The sequence below is a fragment of the Pararge aegeria genome, chromosome Z, assembly GCF_905163445.1.
Source record: "Pararge aegeria chromosome Z, ilParAegt1.1, whole genome shotgun sequence".
Taxonomy (NCBI): Eukaryota; Metazoa; Arthropoda; class Insecta; order Lepidoptera; family Nymphalidae; genus Pararge; species Pararge aegeria.
The window spans coordinates 3,234,657-3,253,805 of NC_053208.1; the positions used below are offsets into that span (position 1 = coordinate 3,234,657).

Here is a 19,149-nt window from a genome sequence, read left to right on the forward strand (position 1 = left end):
TGGTCGATGTATTTTGACTACCTCCCTGGCGAAGCGCTGTGCGGTGTGGTTTTAAGTTCGTGGTCCGGGATTCGATTCCTTTCAGGGGTAATTTGAGTATTAATAATTTCTGATTTTCTCTTGTCTGGTCTAGTTGGAGGCTAGCCTTTGCTAGTTACCACCATAACTGAAAAGAGATTTAGCGTTCTTTTCCGTACAATGACCGCAAATAAATCGATTAGGGGTATGGATTTAATATAACAGACAAACGCCCTAACAGGTTAGCCTTAAAAATTCTAAGGCAGGGCCAACTTGTACTCAAAAAAATTTGCTGATTTATTAAATGAATAATGGTCATAGTTATCATGTGCTAAATGTATGTAGGATAAATAATCCTCATCTACCCTCCTCTCAGAATGAGACGGATTTAGGCCGTAGCCTACCACGCTGGCCAAGTGTGGATTGGTAGACTCCACACGCTGTTGAGAACATTATGGAGGACTCTCAGGCATTTGGGTTTCCTCACGATGTTTTCGTTCACCGTTTAAAGCATGTGATATTTAAATTGCTTAAATTAAAACGCACATAACTCCGAAAAGTCATTGATGCGTGCTGAGGCTCGAACTCGGTCTCCTCGAAAGGAAGCCGAAGCCTTACCCACTCGGCTGTCACGGAATCCTCAATAAATAATATGATTTAAATATTGTCTCTATTGTCCACAGAAAAGCATTATAAATGCCAATCATACAATCGTGCTGTTGTTGGCGAAGCCTTCGCAAGGGCTGCTACGCTTCAGCCCTCTACACAATGGTGAGTTACTTTTACGCTCATTCGGTACTTCTACTACTACGTTCTTTAATCATTGAGAGATAAATTTAAAGATTTTAAAATAATAACAGTGTCAGTACTTATTTGAAAATTTAATGTACGTTCATAAAAACATTTCTAAATTTAAGGAAAAATGTTACTGCAATAATTTAAACATTAGAAGTAAGAATAAACTTACAGTGCAATATACTAGGTTACATAAAATTCATAATTCGTTTAAAGGTAATTGCATACAATTCTACATTAAACTACCCATTGACATCTTGGAGATGTCTTTTAAAAAGTTCAAAGTTTGTATTAAACGTAAGCTTATAGAAAAGTCATATTATAGTATAAAGGACGTAATCGATAAAAAAGCTTGGGTGTGAATTATTGCTCTAACCAGGTTGCTCTTCTAATAATTTTAAATGACATCGTGAGATGGCGATAACAAAAAAAAAACGCCCGGCTAAGTTTGTTGTGGACATCTTCTTAGACCAGGACGCGTTTGGAACCCTCGTAGCTTTAGTTTTAAGTTTACGAATTTGGTTATCGCCATCATCTCACTACCGTGTAATTCTTATGTACGCATCAAAAGTGCCAACTATGGGCCGGGCCTACTTGAATAAAGATATTTTTGAATTTGACTTTGAATACAAACCCGCGTCTGATTCGGTTTTATAAAAACCAACGTGATACGTTTGTTGTCCCGGGATAAGAATACGTGTTAGTGACGTTGTGAAAATAGACTTTAACTATTGGCAAAAAGTAGACTGCAATAGTATGAGGTATTGATTACAAAAAGAACAACCGACTACTCGTATGTTTATTTAGGGATTCCCCTAACTTAGCACGTGCTACCCCCGTTGCTCCATTTATAAGTAAACGAACGTGGTTATCTCCATTGTCACAAAAATATATTAAATAATATACCAAAGATAACATACCATAGAATAAATAATGCATTATTTTTAGTTTTTGGGAAACTTCATCCATAGCTAAATTTCTTCAACATGCTGGCATAGAACTTAAAAGATTTACCAGGTTTTAGCAAAAACAAGTGTAAAATCGTTGTCGTTAAAGAGTTGAGCTAATAGGCTACTGAGTTATATTTAATTGAAAAAACTCTATAGTAAGAAACTGTCTCATTAATTTCCACATAATTAGCCAATATGCCCTCTCTATTAAGCACACGCAATTTGCAGATGCAAGTAAGCTGACAGTATTCGGCTTACGACATACGTCAAAGTGAGCTATGAGTAATGTATAACGAGATACTGTAACTTTAGTACAAGATTGCTCGCTCGCAATCAGGAGTCGTTTTCGAATTTGGAAAAACTTGAACATCGAAGTAAAATGGATCTTATTAGCATTCAATTATATCTCAACTTTGCCTACAAAGCTTTAAATTCTGTAGCTCGGGTTTTCGAGAAAATATTTGTAAAATAGAAAAGAAGAAGTATAGGATTTAAGTTAATTGGTTAAAGCGCTCAAGCCGCGATCGCCAGAGAGAAGGGTTCAAATCCTGTCGGTTTAAAAAAAATTATATTTATTTTAAATTTATAAAGACACTTATAAGAATTATAAGAGCTTCATGACTAAGTCAACTACCCTCTATTTAAAATTGTTAACGTGCATAGGTATAAAGCGATGTTTGTTAATCCAGCTTTACATTATAATGTCTACACCTAGCCACTGGGAAAGTGTTTAATAACGGCACTCAAGAACACAAACATAACTTTAATGTCGCGGGCATGCTTTCCAACAATTTCCGAGCACATACATGACTTGCATTTCACGCTTAAACTAAACCCTGGAACCGTACAAAAGCTTTCAGCATATATAGCTAATAAATGCCCGGCTTCAGAACTCTCTATACATATAAGTATACCATAAGGGATATAATAGATTTGCCGTATATAATAGATTTGCCATAATAGGTTTGCTGTTTTACTCGCCTTGAATTAAATAAATTAAATATATACTACGACAATGCCCAAAGTAAGCGTAGCTTGTGTTATGGGTACTAGGATGACTGTTGAATTTTTTTATGAATAATATACATAAATACATATAAGTAATAATATACACAACACCCAGACACTGAAAAACATTAATGTTCATCACACAAACATTTTTCAGTTGTGGGAATCTTCCACTTCCAACTGCGCCACTCGGCCGTCCAAATTTCATACAAATTGCCAAAACACATTGTGCGACTGGATGAATTTTCGAAACTCCTTTCTTAAGGCTGTTTACTTAATAATAGCTGTATCGTGTGTGTGCTTATCCCTACCCTACTAATATTATAAATGTCAATGTAAGTTTGTTTGTTACGCTTTCATGCAAAAACTACTGAACCGATCCTCATGAAACTTTGTACACATATTCTTGGAAATGTTAGGAGTAATATAGAATACTTTTTATCCCGACATTAAGTTCGGTTCCTTTGGAAGTCTACCGAGTCGCACTTGACTAGCGTGGTGGCCTAACGTTCTGAGAGGAGAACCGTGCCCTATGGCCGGTGACAGGAGATTATGAAATTGATGAAAAAAAAAATGTTTAAACAAAAGGTTAATTATGAGAGTATGCATCACGAGAGCCGTACGATCAATATATAAACTTGGAACACGCGAATCGCTTCGTGAAAAATTTAAACAAATAGGTATTCTTACAGTAGCTTCGCAATATATCTATAATAATATAGTCTTTGTGAGAATATTATTATTGTCAAAATATTACTCTTTGTAAACAAAAAGCTGAAATTAACAATCGACTTACCAGAAACGGACATAAATTAGTGATAACTGTATATCGTCTACGAAAGGTGCAAAACTCCTTTGTGGGGTTGAGTTTACGCTTTTACAACATAATTCCTAAGGAAATTCTTGACCTTCCAATGCATACATTTAAAAAAATTGTAAAAACGCATCTAGTACAGCGAGGTTACTATACATTTGATGAATTCCTCAAGGACAAGGTAGATTGAAAGCAGCCAGCCTCGCTCTCATCTCCCGTAAGATAGCAAAATGATTGTAAATGTTGATGTCGGAAAAGAGCAACTACTGAGTTTTTTGCCGGCTCTTGTCGGTAGAATCTGCTATCTGAACCGGTGGTAGAGTCACTACAGGCATACATACTTGACGTTTCAAAACTGCTTATAAAGTAGGCCTACTTGAAATAAATGAATTGGTTATCGAAATACTCCAGCGATACCAAAACTTACTAAATGCTAAGAGTTGCTAAATGCTAAGGGTTGCTAAATGCTAAGGGTTGCTAAATGCAAAGGGTTGCTAACTGCTAAGGGTTGCTAAATGCTAAGGGTTGCTTACCGCTAAGGGTAGCTAAATGCTAAGGGATGCTTAATGCTAAGGGTTGCTAAATGCTAAGGGATGCTAAATGCTAAGGGATGCTAACTGCTAAGGGTTGCTAAATGCTAAGAGTTGCTTACCGTTAAGGGTAGCTAAATGCTAAGGGATGCTTAATGCTAAGGGTTACTAAAAGTTAAGGGTTGCTAAATGCTAAAAGTTGCTAAATGCTAAGGGTTGCTAGATGCTAAGGGTTGCTGAATGCTAAGAGTTGCTATATGCTGAGGGTTGTTAACAAATGCTAACGGTTTGGTTTAACAATACTATAGACATGCATGAATATCTTGCAATGCCCACTGTGCCAAAAGGCTTTTAACATTGTACATCAAAATATACAGAGCTAAACCGGCAAAGAATAAAACAGAACTGTTTGTGGAAAAACTCAATATACACATTCTGTGTATTACGGAGCATTGGCTCACTGGAGTACATCTAGCCGTTAACATAAGGAATTACAATGTGTTTGAATTTTGAACATTACTAAACACAAGCAGTAGCCTAAATAGGCTAAAAAGACCCACTATGGAACAATTATCTGCTGGACAATAAGCGGGAGACCACTTGTGAAGAGATATTCAATGTCGCAGCTGCGTATAAATTTGACCAACGCGACGCATCAATTCTAGTTAGAGTTAGACCGACTGATTGCAGAGCCCGGATAAAAAAAAAAGTTTAAACGTGACTAGCCATTTTTCTCGGGAAATGTTAATGAACTATGTGATAAACTCGTAAAACACTTATGGTTCAAGTTCGCCGCTCGTTTAGTATCGCCCATGGGACACGTGTAGGGAGGTAGCACGTAGTTCCTGCGGACATCTGTGGATGTGAGCTTCGGGTCATCTCCCTAATGGCGGGCCGCCTCACGCACGGACAATGGGTGAAATGAAATAAATATTTACAATGCGTGAGAGATCACGGAAAGCTGTAATAATAATAAATCTTTTATTTGGGAAAAAAACAACACATAGGAATTAACATATAGAGTACACGCTCAACATATCACACAAAAACATATAAATGAGGGCAAAAACAATAAAAAAAAAAGTATCTTAAAATTAGGTAGCTAAATCAAAATTAAATGAGCTAAAACAAACAAATATAATTCTATTAAAAATGTTTCTACTATTGTGTAATACAAGAACTTGCAAATTCGTAAGAAAGTAATATTTTATGTTACTTCAAGAACTGCCACGGCGTGAGAAAATTAACGAAAACATTAATGGATTTACAAACTCGCGAAAAAAAACTTTCTATAAAATTAACAACGAACGAAAATATATTAATAAGTCAGCCTTTCGATAAAAAATAATCTGGTTACAGCGCCTTAACATTCCATTGGGTTCCATTTTAAATTTATCCGTCCTCATTTAGATCAATTTATTTTTTATAAATTATATTTATGACATCTTTATTGTGACATTGTAAGAATCTTAACTTACATAAGCCAAAGTTTTAATTTATGAATTTATTAACAATAATAAATTCATAAATTAAAACTTTGGCTTTGTCAACGTTTATAGAATAGAACTAATGAAATGTATCTAACAACTAATAAAATAAAATGACAACGCCAATTTTCAAGCGCTTGGTAGCACATCTATATCGGTAACTAGCCACGACCGAAGTCACCCACGAGACCTGATCAAAGAAAATTTAGAATTTAGAAGTTATCAAATTGATCTTACGAGGTATCGATTCCGTGACCTCTCCTTTATAAGACCACAGCGCTCACGGTAAAAGGTCAAAAGATAAATTAATAAATGTACTAAGACAATACCACCTAGCCTTAAAGTGAGCGAAGCTTGTGTTATGGTTACTAAGATGCCTGTTATTTTTTTATGAATAATATACTTAAATACTTATAATATACAGATAAACACCCAGACACTGAAACACATTCATGTTCATCACACAAACATTTTCCAGTTGTGGGAATCGAACCCACAGCCTTGGACTCAGAAAGTAGGGTGGATGCCCACTGCGCTAATCAGCCGCCAAAATAACAAAAATAAATGTGTTAAATTAACAAAATAACATTGAGATCAGTTTAATCCTGACAATGACACGAAGTTACATTTTAAGACAGAAAAATACTTGAATTTTTACTGGAAACAATTTGGAGAAATAATCACGCAAAAGGGAAAATGTGATATTACGTCCGCCTACCCAGGCGCCCGCATTGATGGATGATCACAAAAGAAAAATAAGTAAACTCTGTAAGCTCTTCCGAAAGATTGAGGCCGTCTCGATGTCGGTTTTGTTCAACATGTTTGTTATGGGACACTGATTATGTAGTTGTGGATTCTTCTTTGCGGGCCGATATCTGTTTCGTAGCAGCACCGGTCTTCTCCTACAATGAGGTCACGCGCATCACGCTGGCCCAGTGCGGATTGGTGGACTCCAAACACCTTTGAGAACATTATGGAGAGCTCTCAGGCATGCAGGTTTCCTCTTGATGTTTTCCTTCAACATTGAAGCGAGTGATATATTAATTGATACAACGCACATGGCTTAGAAAATTAAGAGGTGCATACTGGGATCTAACTGCCGCTTCAATGTATGTTTGTATGTACCCGAGCTGAAAATCAAAGAAAAGATTCCTTCCCCGGTTCTGGTCTTCAAGCTTTTAAGATACTGATAGCTAATAGATGGATATTTCACAATGAAGCTAACCTCAAGCAATAATTACTAAATAGAAAAAACATCTTTTCTTGACTATATTTCTGACTAATCGGTTATCAGCTGTAGACAATAAAGTAAAATTAATCCACGGGAAAAAATGTCAAAGTAAAATTTGAAATAAGAATTTCTCAGTTTAAAAAATAAAACGGATAAGATTAAAAATACTATATAAGGATTACTTAGTATTTGGATTATGTTTGGTTATACAATCATATCTTACCCAATTCATCGAAACCTTCGTCGCGTTCCGGCAGACATTGTTGTATAATAAGTAGTAATATGTCTTGTATTCGTATTTTAAATTTCTGTTTACCTACTCATTTTCATAAACGTTCGTGTGTTTTGAAATAACAAAGGACCCTTACAAATATTATCGAACGAGCATTTAAGTCTAATCTCTGATTCAGCCTTTGTATGAAGAATTCAGTTTGAAGTCACAAATGCAATTCGCGCATTGTTAAGACTCCCATGACATACAGTGTCACGCAAATAATCTTATCTTTAGCTCGCAAAGGAAATCTAGATTCAATCATTTGAGTCACCCTTCGTAACGGAAACGCAATTGTTGTTCATACAATGATGTGCAGTAGGTACTTTGAGATGTCTCTCAATAAGTTCAAAGTTTATATAAAACGTAAGCTTACAGAAAAATCCCATTATAATATTAAGGATTACTTGAACGATTAAAAAGCTCTAGCTTCATAGCTTAATATAAATAAACTGTGAGATGGTGATAGCAAAAAAAATACTTGGCTAAGTTTGTTGCGGGCTCTTCTTAGACCAGGGCGCGTTTGGAACCCTCGTAGTTTAAGTTAGCGTACGAAGTTATCACCATCCTCTTACAATTATGTAAACATATATGTATGAACGCTTCATAAGTGCCTGTGATAGGCCTACATGAATAAAGAAATTTTGAATTTGAATTTGAATTTGTACATGCTTTAGCATGTAGGGTGACCAAACATTCATTTTGATTCACAATAACAACCCATTAGCAGCCCACTACAGAGTACGGGTCTCCTCCCACAATGAGAAGGGGTTAAGGCCATAGTCCACTACGCTGGCCCAGTACGGGTTGGTGGACTCCACATACCTTTGAGAATATTATGTAGAGTTCTCAGGCACGCAGGTTTCCTCACGATGTTTCCTTTACCAGTGAAGCAAGAGGTCTATTAATTACTTAAAAAGGTTACTTGGAAAAGTTAGAGGTTAGCTGGGATTCGAACTCGGTCCCCAGTATAGAAGTCGAATCCTACTCTGGGCTATCACCGCATCACTTAATAATAATTGTATAATTTTATTCTTTACTAATACTACTACTATTATTATTTTGCAAACTGCATGTTTTTCTTTGATCTTTTCTCGTATTTAACCAAAATAATCTCTTTAGGTAGATGCATCTTAAGCTCGGTAGGGCTTAAGATCCGTGTTCAGAAATATCGCTGATCTAAATTCGTAATTTTACTCATGTGCTCTACGGGCGATTGGCACAGAGTCCAAGGCCGTGAGTTCGATTTTCCACTGGAAAATGTTAGTGTAATGAACATGAATGTTTTTCGACATGAATGTGTCTGGGTGTTTATCTGTATACTAGCGGACCCTTCGTCTGCGTATGAGTCAATCAAAAAGCTAGCATAGTCATCGTGGCTAGCTATGTACCCCCTATTATTTTACGTGGTATACTGAGTTAATAAGTTGCCATTATTTTAGTTGATACATACATACATACATCCATCCATACATTCACACTCACAAACATTCGCATTTATAATGTAGGATGATATACATGAATTCGATCGTTGTCCTATATGCCTTGCGACTTGCTGTTACGAAGAGTTATGTCCTTTATCTCCGACCATATTTATCAGATCCTTATTAAAATAAGAGGATACTTGCTTAATAGTATGCACTTTCAAATAAAAAAAGAATTATTAAAATCAACTCAAATTTAACGGAGCTTTGAAGTATTTTACTTCAAAGTTGAATTTGAGTTATACCCCATTACAGATAAAAATTTATATCCCATTACCCGGAGGAAACTTATTGTTTATCGGGATTAAATATCCTATATTTTGATTAGGAATATCAGCTACCACTATCCCAAATTTTATTTAAACCCGCTCAGTAGTTTTCACGTTTCAGACAGACAGACAGATAGACGGACAGACGGACAAGAATTAAATAAAAATCAGTTTTTGACTCAGTATCGATTATAAAGCATCTCCCGGTCAAAATTTTCAAAATATATTAAATGTACAGAAATCGTCTAGTTACAGTTTTATTATAAGTATATATTAAATGTGTATTAACAAATTTTCCAGTTAAAAAGTCAGCATCTCAGTGAGTCTACCTTAATTATTCATAATTTTTATTCAACGCCAAAAATAGGCTGCGCGGCCGTTACGGTGTTAGAGTAAAAAAGCAGCTTGAAAAAGAATTCTAAATATAATTATATATTTTTTTTAGTATTAAATATTAATTTAAACATTTGAAAAAAACTATAACGACATCAGAACTCTTGAAACAATACGGCCGTAAGAAAAAAAATGTAAGTTTCTCATAAGGTTATAAGTTTGTTAATTCCCTATTTTTTTTTCTAACTTGTTGTTACAAATGACAAAATAAAAATATTTTCTTCGTGGAGCCGCATACTATGCATATAGTACGTGATAAAAGTAACTAAACTAACTATAACTAAAGTTTTATATTTTGGTTGTGATAATTTTTTGAAATGAATCATTAATGAATAATTTTTGATTTACAATACAGATCGGCTATCTGCTTGTTCCATGAAGTAATTCGATTAAAACAATCTAGCATTGGCGCACCGCATACTATGCATATAGTACGTGATAAAAGTAACTAAACTAACTATAACTAAAGTTTTATATTTTGGTTGTGATAATTTTTTGAAATGAATCATTAATGAATAATTTTTGATTTACAATACAGATCGGCTATCTGCTTGTTCCATGAAGTAATTCGATTAAAACAATCTAGCATTGGCGCACCGCATACTATGCATATAGTACGTGATAAAAGTAACTAAACTAACTATAACTAAAGTTTTATATTTTGGTTGTGATAATTTTTTGAAATGAATCATTAATGAATAATTTTTGATTTACAATACAGATCGGCTATCTGCTTGTTCCATGAAGTAATTCGATTAAAACAATCTAGCATTGGCGCACCGTAGTAGGTCTCTAACCTCACCTTTACTTAACAGCTGTCAGACACAGTGCTATTAATTTAAATAATTAAAAGCCGTCAGCAGCCGTGGCAAATATGCCATGTAATGTTTCACTCTTAAAACTGTGGTATTTTAATTTCAAAAGAAATTCACTACAATGTTTTATAAAATCTAAGACTGTAGTTGAAATTTTAGAAATTATGAAAAGATTAATCCAACTTTTAACAAAGCTTTGATAAATTGAGCCGTCGTAAATCAATTTTAATAACTTTGCAAGTAAATATGTCTATGTCTAGAGTTTATTTTGAAAGTTGAATTGGTATAAAATTTCATAAAGGCTCGTTGTAAAAACCGAATATTTATTAATACAAAATTTAATCTCTTGATCCTTCTTCACAATTAATTCATACAAATGTTTATTTATACATTATTCATAACCACACAAATAAATACAAATTGAAGTGTCAGTTATAGATTTTATATAATCTCTCATCTTCAAAATTCATATGCTATTTAACTTATTTAAAAAAGTATGCCTAACGTACTTTTAATAAGAGTTTTGTATTGATCTTAAGAACAGTTACAGCGTTGAAGAATCAAGGAATCATTCAATTACGTAGGAACACCCGTAACGACAGATTGTAACTCACTTTGCCAGTTGCCTCACCAGTTGGTTCACCCCGGAACCATTGAGCAGATTTGAATAAAATCTGTCAAAAAGGTAGATTACCTTCTAGGGAATAGCATATTATTTTTATCGAAATATATTATACGAAAACCCTTGACCGAGAATTTATGGAAAACAGATAGTTTTTAAAAAAATGTAAAGGATAGAATCTTAGAGTTCAGTGTTAGGAACTCGACTTCACTTTTTTAGTAATTAAAATAGCGTTTTAAATAATTAAAATATCTCTTGCTTCAACGGTGAAACCTGCATGCCTAAAGTCTCTCCATAATGTTCTCAAAGTCATGTGAAGTCCACTAAAAAGTCTCAAAGTAGTGTGAATTTGGCAAGCAAGCCCGAGCTAAAATGTATGTATGTTAAAAGTGCTTAGCTTGTAAGGAGATATTTGTTCATTTCATTCTTACTCATTTAATTATTACTAGTTTCTGCCCGCGACTTCGTCAGTGTGGACTTCAGAATTGGGTCTAATGGGATGTTTTGATACAAAATAATGTGAATATCTTATATATATAAGATATTCAAAACACTACTTGTAACAAACTTCTACGATTCAATTTATACCAGTAAAAGGTCCATGTGTAAATTATTTATTATCTTTAGAACGTAAAAGATAACATTCCATTTAAAACTTTAAAATGTGCATTATAAATAGTGTTTCCAGTTCACATGTATTTATTGCACACCTATTTTAACTATAATATCTTTCACATCAAAGTTTGACACCTGCTGTAGCTTTCTTTAAAACTTTTAAGAACAGCAATCCCACGATACGGTATTTTAACCTAACTCTAATGATTTATGCAGTGGATGCCAAGATAGCTCGCGTATAGTGGGTTAGTTTTCGACTTTCCTGAAAAGTATTTTTATGTTCTTGCCAAGTTTGTTATAGCTTATAGCATATGTGTTATTCTGATAACCTGTATTAATATTATGAGCTTAATTTGCTATACTACGCGAAAAGCAGGAGAATCTGTATGGTGTAATTTATAATTTTTTCTTCAGCAATGTAACCTCTAAGCACGTTTCGTTCCGAAACCTGAGCATACTCAGGATATGTAATCATTAAATTGTATTGCCAAGCCCTCATTTTAAAGTCAAGCCTTAACAATTAATAATTGTAAAGTCATTAATAATTATAGTTTTAATAATTGTTAGTTCATTGAAAAGTCAACATCTCCTGAGTACGAAACTCTCTCCGAAACCGGAGCACGGTTTCGGAGCAAAACGTGCATAGAAGGTACATTGGCGAAGATCTGTCTGGTGTGGAGTATAAGGCTTTTCGCAGAGTATATCAAATTAAGCTTAATTTTCATAATGTAACATGGATTACCGCAAAGTAAGTCTGCTTCTATCCAATACTTATATTGCTGTAACGGTTTATCGAAGTCCTTACCACCGCATAAATAATTGTTATTTATCATTAATTCATACCGCCGATCTCAGACAAGGATTAACTGATACTGAAACTACGTTATCTAACGATCGGAAATGACATGGAAGTTACTTAATGTAGTATCATACTAGATTTAGTGGAATTAGCTTACTCCTAATGTAAATGGTATATGGTAAAGCGATGATAGCCCAGTTGGTAGGACTTCGACTTCACTTTCGGAGGCGCGAGTTATGTGCATTTGAAGCAATTAAAATATCACTTGCACCAACGGTGAAGGAAAACATCGTGAGGAAACCTGCATACCTGAGTTCTCCATAATCAAAGGTTTGTGATGTCGACCAATCAGCACGGGGCCAGCGTTGTGGACTACGGCCTTTTAACCCTTTCTCATGGTGGGAGGTGATTGTGATAAGTTGAGTTTGAATTGTTAAGCCGCTATGCCATTATATTCAAACCAGCTGAATTATTAATAATTATCATAACTTAGAGAAGTTAGAGGAACGAAAGCTTTTTCATAGTACGAAATTCGAACTCGGTCCTCCGAAAGTGAATCTGAAGTCCGAACCGCTAGGATATCACTGCTTCTGTCTTTAATGATGACTAGGAGGCAATATAGTTCATATTTATAGGCGTTATTGATCAATTAGTTTCGTGATACGTAACACTTTGATGCTCTTACTCTTTACATTAACAGCAACTTCCATCAAGGAAATTTAATGTTAGCAATAATTTCACGCAAATTCCAACCTCGAGGTATGCAGATTTAACCTTTAGGTAAATGTTTCACGCCCTCGACTTATGATATTACTGATTATAGACATGGGCATTGTACAAGAATTAAATCCCAAACACATAATGTACTATAAGTTTGACGGCCGAATGGCGCAGTGGGCAGCGACCCTGCTTTCTGAGTCCAAGGTCGTTCGATACCCACAACTGGACAATATTTGTGTGATGAACATGAATGTTTTTCAGTGACTGGGTGTTTATCTATATATTATAAGTATTTATGTATATTATTCATAAAAAAAATTATTCATCACTTATCTTAGACAAGCTACGCTTACTTTGGGACTAGATGGCGATGTGTGTATTGCCGAAGTAGGTATATGTATTTTATATTTATTTTATTTATTTATAATTCGGATAATCTATATAAGTCCTATGTTTTTGACGACCTCCCTGGCACAACGCTGTGAATTTAAGAAGGAGGTCCCGGATTGGTTTGGGAATATATAATTTCTGAATTTCCTCTGGTCTGGTCGGGTCTAGTGGAGGCTTAAGCCGCGGTTAGTTACCACCCTACCGCCAAAGACGTGCCAAAAAGCGATTAAGTGTTCCGGTGCGATTTCGTGAAGAAACCGATTAGGGGTATAACTACCATAGCAGGCTAACCTGTTAGCTCCCTACAGGTACTATTTTAGACTCATCGTCACTTACCACCAGGTGAGATTGCAGTCAAGGGCTAACATGTAGTGAAATAAAAAATTAAAAAAAAGTTCTAGTCATCACTCTTCTTTATTAACACAATTAATAAAATTCCGTTTATAAACGTTCAATATTCATTTTGAGTCTTATCATTTGATACCCAAGCTAAGGAAGTTGTGATAAAAAAAATTATTTGCCTTTTTGTTCTGGCGGCCATCTTGGGCTGAACCCGAATTATTTACCTTTCAAACCAAAGAAATAAAATTAAAATCGTCTCCCGATCAGGAGCCACGATGCCTCGGAAAGTCACAAACACACACACAGCCACGTAAAACTTCTATAACACCCTGACGTTTTGCTTGAAATTAAATACTTGTAATTAATCTGCCCACAACTTAATCAGCGCAATTAGGTACTTTGAGTGCTCTTGAAATACCTTTTACTTCGGTATTTTTATACTTTTTAAGAAAATCGATCAAAGATGGCCGCCGCCACCACTTAACAGATTAAATGTTTTTTCACGACCCCCAATTATATGGATATCAAATGAAAGGGCAATATGTGTCCGGAGTTTTGATTTTTTTTAACAATACTTGTTCGGAGGACCAATTCTTTTATGGTTTTGCGCTACAATCCAGTTACACACACACATACAACACATCTCGTAAACAGTTACACACACTAATATATGTTACCAATATTTTTTAAGTTAAAGCAGTTTTCTTTGCATTATGCTAATGTCGCAGCTTATGGAGTTTTATGTTTCGTTTTTATCCCGAACAGATTTATTTTATGTCCAATTCCTTTATCGCTGTTGTATCAAAGTTTATGATAGGTTTATAATATTAAAATGTTTTCCACATCTGTATTACACCAACATTCGGAATTTATTTGAATTTGCTGCCTCAAAATATATAACTTATAAATCACTACTACATGAAATTTATTACAGCAAGAACTATAAGTGTAAAATATTCTGCTGAGACATTAAAGTTACTTGATTTATAGACTTACAGCGAAGATTAAAAAACCGAAGACACTACAGTTTGTTTTCTTAACCTGCGACGTAAATAACGACCAGGTGGTATACGTTTCACGTGTCTGTGCGTTTGTGTGTTTGTGTGCGTTTGTGTGTTTGTGTGTGTGTGTGTGTGTTTGTGTGTGTGTGTGTGTGTGTAGTCTGTATTCTATCCTTATAAGTTTTTATTACACAGACAGTCTACTAACAACCTGGCACTCAAAGTACAATATGTAACCATTTAAAAACTTCTACTATTACTACTTATCCTATTAAATGTTAAAGTGTGTATGTTTGTTACTCAATCACGTAAAAACGGCTGAATGGATTTAAATGAAATTTAGCATGCATGTAGCCTTTGACATAGAAAAGAACATAGGCTACCTTTTATCCCAATCCCTAAGTTCCCGAGGAAAAAGTAAAAATTGTTAACTACTTTAGACCCAATTCTGAAGTCCACCAGACGAAGGCGCGGGCAGAAGCTCGTGAAGGTATAATTAGTACTTAGCTTTAGTTTTACAAAACTAGTTGGTCGAAATTAATTGTCTAGTACGTGTGTATGTTTTGGAGTCTATTAAAAACCACTGAACTAATTTTGATGGGAACCTTTTTTTAACCGGTTTCAATCAACCTGAGACGTAGGTGGCTAGCCTTTGTATTATAGTATAAAGGACTATGTTATCGATAAAAAAGCTTGGGTGGGAATTATTTCTCTAACCAGGTTCTTCTTCTAATAAAAATGGCAATGTGAGATGGTGATAACAAAAAAAAACCCAGATGAGTTTTTTTGTGGGCTTCTTAGACCAGGACGCGTTTTTAACCCTCGTAGCTTTAGTGCTACGTTTACGAATATGGTTATCGCCATCATTTCACTACAGTTTACTTCTCATATAATGCAATCATATTTGCCACCTTAGGGCCTACTTAAATAAAGATATCTTTGACTTTGACTTCGACTTTGTAACACAGCATTAAGCTCTACTTTCATTTAAAAAATCTACAGCAATAAGCTAAAATTTACTTGTAAAAAATTTAATATTCATTCTTTTTACCATTTTTCTGGCATAATTAACTAGTGTCTAAAGTGGCAGCATTAATAAACGCATATTCCATCTTTCTCTCTGAATACTTTATAAAGTTATTCGGGCTAACGTTAGTATATCATTGGTCGGGAATATAACTCCAAGTAACTCTCCATAATAAATCGTCTGATGAATGGCTTCAGCAATAAGCCGTCGCATCAAATTAAATAAATACCTGTCTAATTCATTATCACCATAATTCATTTATTTATTTCATTAGATATACCAACTATACACTGTATTATCAATAACATTTTAGATAGTTTATAATCCGAGTACAGTTATCGCTTATTAATTAAATTAAGTTAAAAGCAAAAATAGTATAAACAAAATAAATTAAAATTAAACTAAAATTATCCAGGCACCATTCCGAAATTCACGGTCTTGGGATGCTTGTTTCCAGCGGCTCCCAGCGTTTCGCTTGATGTCACCTGTCCGCCTCGTTGGGGGCCGACCAACGCTGCGTTTACCGTTGCGGGGTCGCCATTCCAGCAACTTTGGACCCCAACGTGATCGGTTCTGCTAGCTATGTGCCCCGCCCATTGCCATCAGCTTCACAACTCGCTAAGCTATGTTACCTTATTCTAGTTTATCTACGGATCTTCTCATTACAATAGTAACTTAACTATTTATTTATTTATTTCTTACAATCAGTAGGTAGGTTACATAGGTGACTGCACAATCCTCTATTGTTAAACAGCATTTTAAAATTAAAGCGAGTAGGTGAATTAATACGCCGCCAGCTGGCAGTTATTTGCTCTTTTGATAACTTTTTTAGATGTTACGATAATAACTAGAAGAAGTTATTATCATGCTTTTGCTAAAAACTATATTAACATATAGTTAATAAAGTTTTGTACTAGTAGCCGTTTTTTTGATTTTTAGTTCGTTTTTTTATTTATTTCTAAGTCTATATGGTAGAAACTGTTTAGTATTCTAAGTTGTATTATTTCAATTTGTTCGACGCAAGTTTTAAAAGTGCGGCCATAGATGCTGAGTCAGTCCGATTAACTATACACTTCAATTAATCTACTAACAGCCAGAACGCTGATTTTCCCAAGAGTTGGCTAAAATCCGTTATTGCAGTCTTCGATTAAATATAAATATGTGTGCAAATGAAGATAAATATTATCCTAAGCTCTTAGTCCCACTAAAGGACACCGCAGGCTAATCTCTCGGAGGAGAGTCGGATTTAGAGCAAAAACTTTTTACGCTGCTCCGAAACTCTTCTTTTCATTGAAATTATTATTATGATATCCATTAATCACGACTTTGTTCAACACATTGTCGAAACTTATATATTGGCAGGTCTTAAATTTCCTTCGGGGATTATGTTAGCGTATACTAAATCCCACAAAGGTTTTCTTTGCTTTACGCAGATTATATAATATGAAGATGTGGATTATATGTAAACTAGCGGTCTCTCGCAACTTCACCCGCGTAATAGTCTACTTTAAACAGACAGACAAGACAGATATATGCTGTTGCGGATTTTTTTTAGAACTTTAATGGGGAACAACTTTGTGATACTTGAATTCTTGCGCAACGCACGCAACGGATGATCTCAAAAGGGGTAAACCCGATTTAAAACATTCTTCATTGGCTCCTATTGGTCTCGGCGATAAATGGGCTATCCAACACTGAAAGAATATTTCAAATCAGACCAGCAGTGCCTGAGATCGTTGCTTTCAACTAACGGATTTAATTAGAATTTCACAGTTTATCCTCCTTTTAGATTATTCATTATTTGACACCAGGTGAGATTTCAGTCAAGGGATTTGAATTGGAGGTTATTTTATTCCACTACAAGTTATCCCTTGGCTGCAATCTCGCCTGAAGTGATGCTAAAGTCTAAGATGACAACGGGGATACAGGGTGTGGCAGTTATATACCTAAAACACATACCCGTAATCGGTATTTAAGCGACGTCGTACCGCAACGCTAAATCGCTTAGCACCTTTGTGGCGGTAGAGTGGTAACTAGCCACGGCCGAATCTTTCCACCAGACAAAATAACAGTATTTTAATTACCATCATCATCATATCAACCAATTACCGGCCCACTATAGGGCACGGGTCTCCCCCCACAATGAGGGTTTAGGCCTTAGTCCACCACGCTTGACGCTGGCCCGGTTTGGACTCCAAACGCCTTTAAGAACGTTATGGAGAATCTCTCAGGCATGCAGTTTTCCTCACGACGTTTTCTTAACAGTTAAAGCAAGTGATATTTTAATTACTTAAAACGCACATAACATAGAAAAGTTGAGTCGAACTCCTACCCACAAGTATATCACCGCTTGCTTGGTTCGTGTGGACATGAAATTAAGCACCGAGTCTCTAACATAACGTAGTACTAAGAAAGCATATTGCAAAAATATATATAAGCAAGTAATATTTTAATTTCGTAAAACGCATATAACTTGGAAAAGTTAGAGGTGCGTGCTGGGATTCGAACTCGGACTATCGAAAGAGAAACCAAAGTACCTATTTACCACTAAATTTTCACCGCTTCATCAGCCTGTTAATATGATTTGATATTATCGCATATGCGGAACGTAATTAAACAAGAGGTAATTCCGTCGCGGTCTATTAAACGTTGCAGTACCGGGATACTGGGTGTAGAGTTATCGATACGCAGCGTCAGTTAGTTATAAATATTAATTAACGTGAACTTGAAAAGGATCGTTATCGTAACTGTCAGTCCGTTATTATCGGAACAAAGTTTCGGAACGCGGCACGAGGAAAAGTGTTAACCGTTGACTAGGTAAAGGACTTTATATTTCTTTGCTAACATTTGGTCCGTTTCAAAAATGGCCGATTGCGCAAATTTTTGGTTGATTACAAGTAACTACTCTTTTAGAACCATTTACATATGAATTGTATATTCCTATAATATTTCAGTCAATAGGTACATACTAGTACCCGTAGTTTTTGACGTAGTTTTGTGATAGCCAGCGGTCTTAATATTGAAGCGTAATTTTATTGGCTACTAGCATACCCAGCCCGCTTCGCCGGGCTAGATTATGCTTTATTTTATTTAAACAATAAACTTACACCATTAAATTTTTATTTTAAGTCTCATAATATATTAAATCATTTATTTCTCTCCTATTCTCTTCTCTTCGCGAGAGATCATTATCTACACCCATGTACACCCAACAATAGAATATCATAATAGTAAATAAAAGTTGTATTTGACAGTTTGACGGTTCAAAAATAGGAGTGCTCCGATCGTTACCAAACTTTACAAGATTACTTGCCAGGTCAATCTGGAGATTCTCTGAAAGTTTCATTGAAATCGGTCCAGCCGTTTTGGAGCCTATACGGAACATACCCACACACTTTCTCTTTTATATATAGAGATAGATGACAATTGCAACGCCAACGAAACCACGTTCATCATCTCACTGAGATGCAATGCACTTTAACTGGTAGGTGTCGTCATCATCATCATATCAACCCATTACCGGCCTACTACAAGACACGGGTCTCCTCCCACAATGAGAAGGGGTTAA

The 19,149-nt window shown here is 35.3% G+C and overlaps 1 protein-coding gene across 1 annotated transcript in view; it reads left to right on the forward strand.

Annotated features, from left to right (window-relative positions):
* Nucleotides 1-714: 714 nt before the first annotated feature.
* LOC120636353 overlaps nt 715-19,149 on the forward strand; it is a 143,762-nt gene continuing 125,327 nt past the window's right edge. Inside the window, exon 1 of the mRNA XM_039907801.1 lies at nt 715-789. Within this exon, the coding sequence (XP_039763735.1) occupies nt 715-789 (75 nt within the window). The remainder of the gene's footprint in view (nt 790-19,149) is intronic.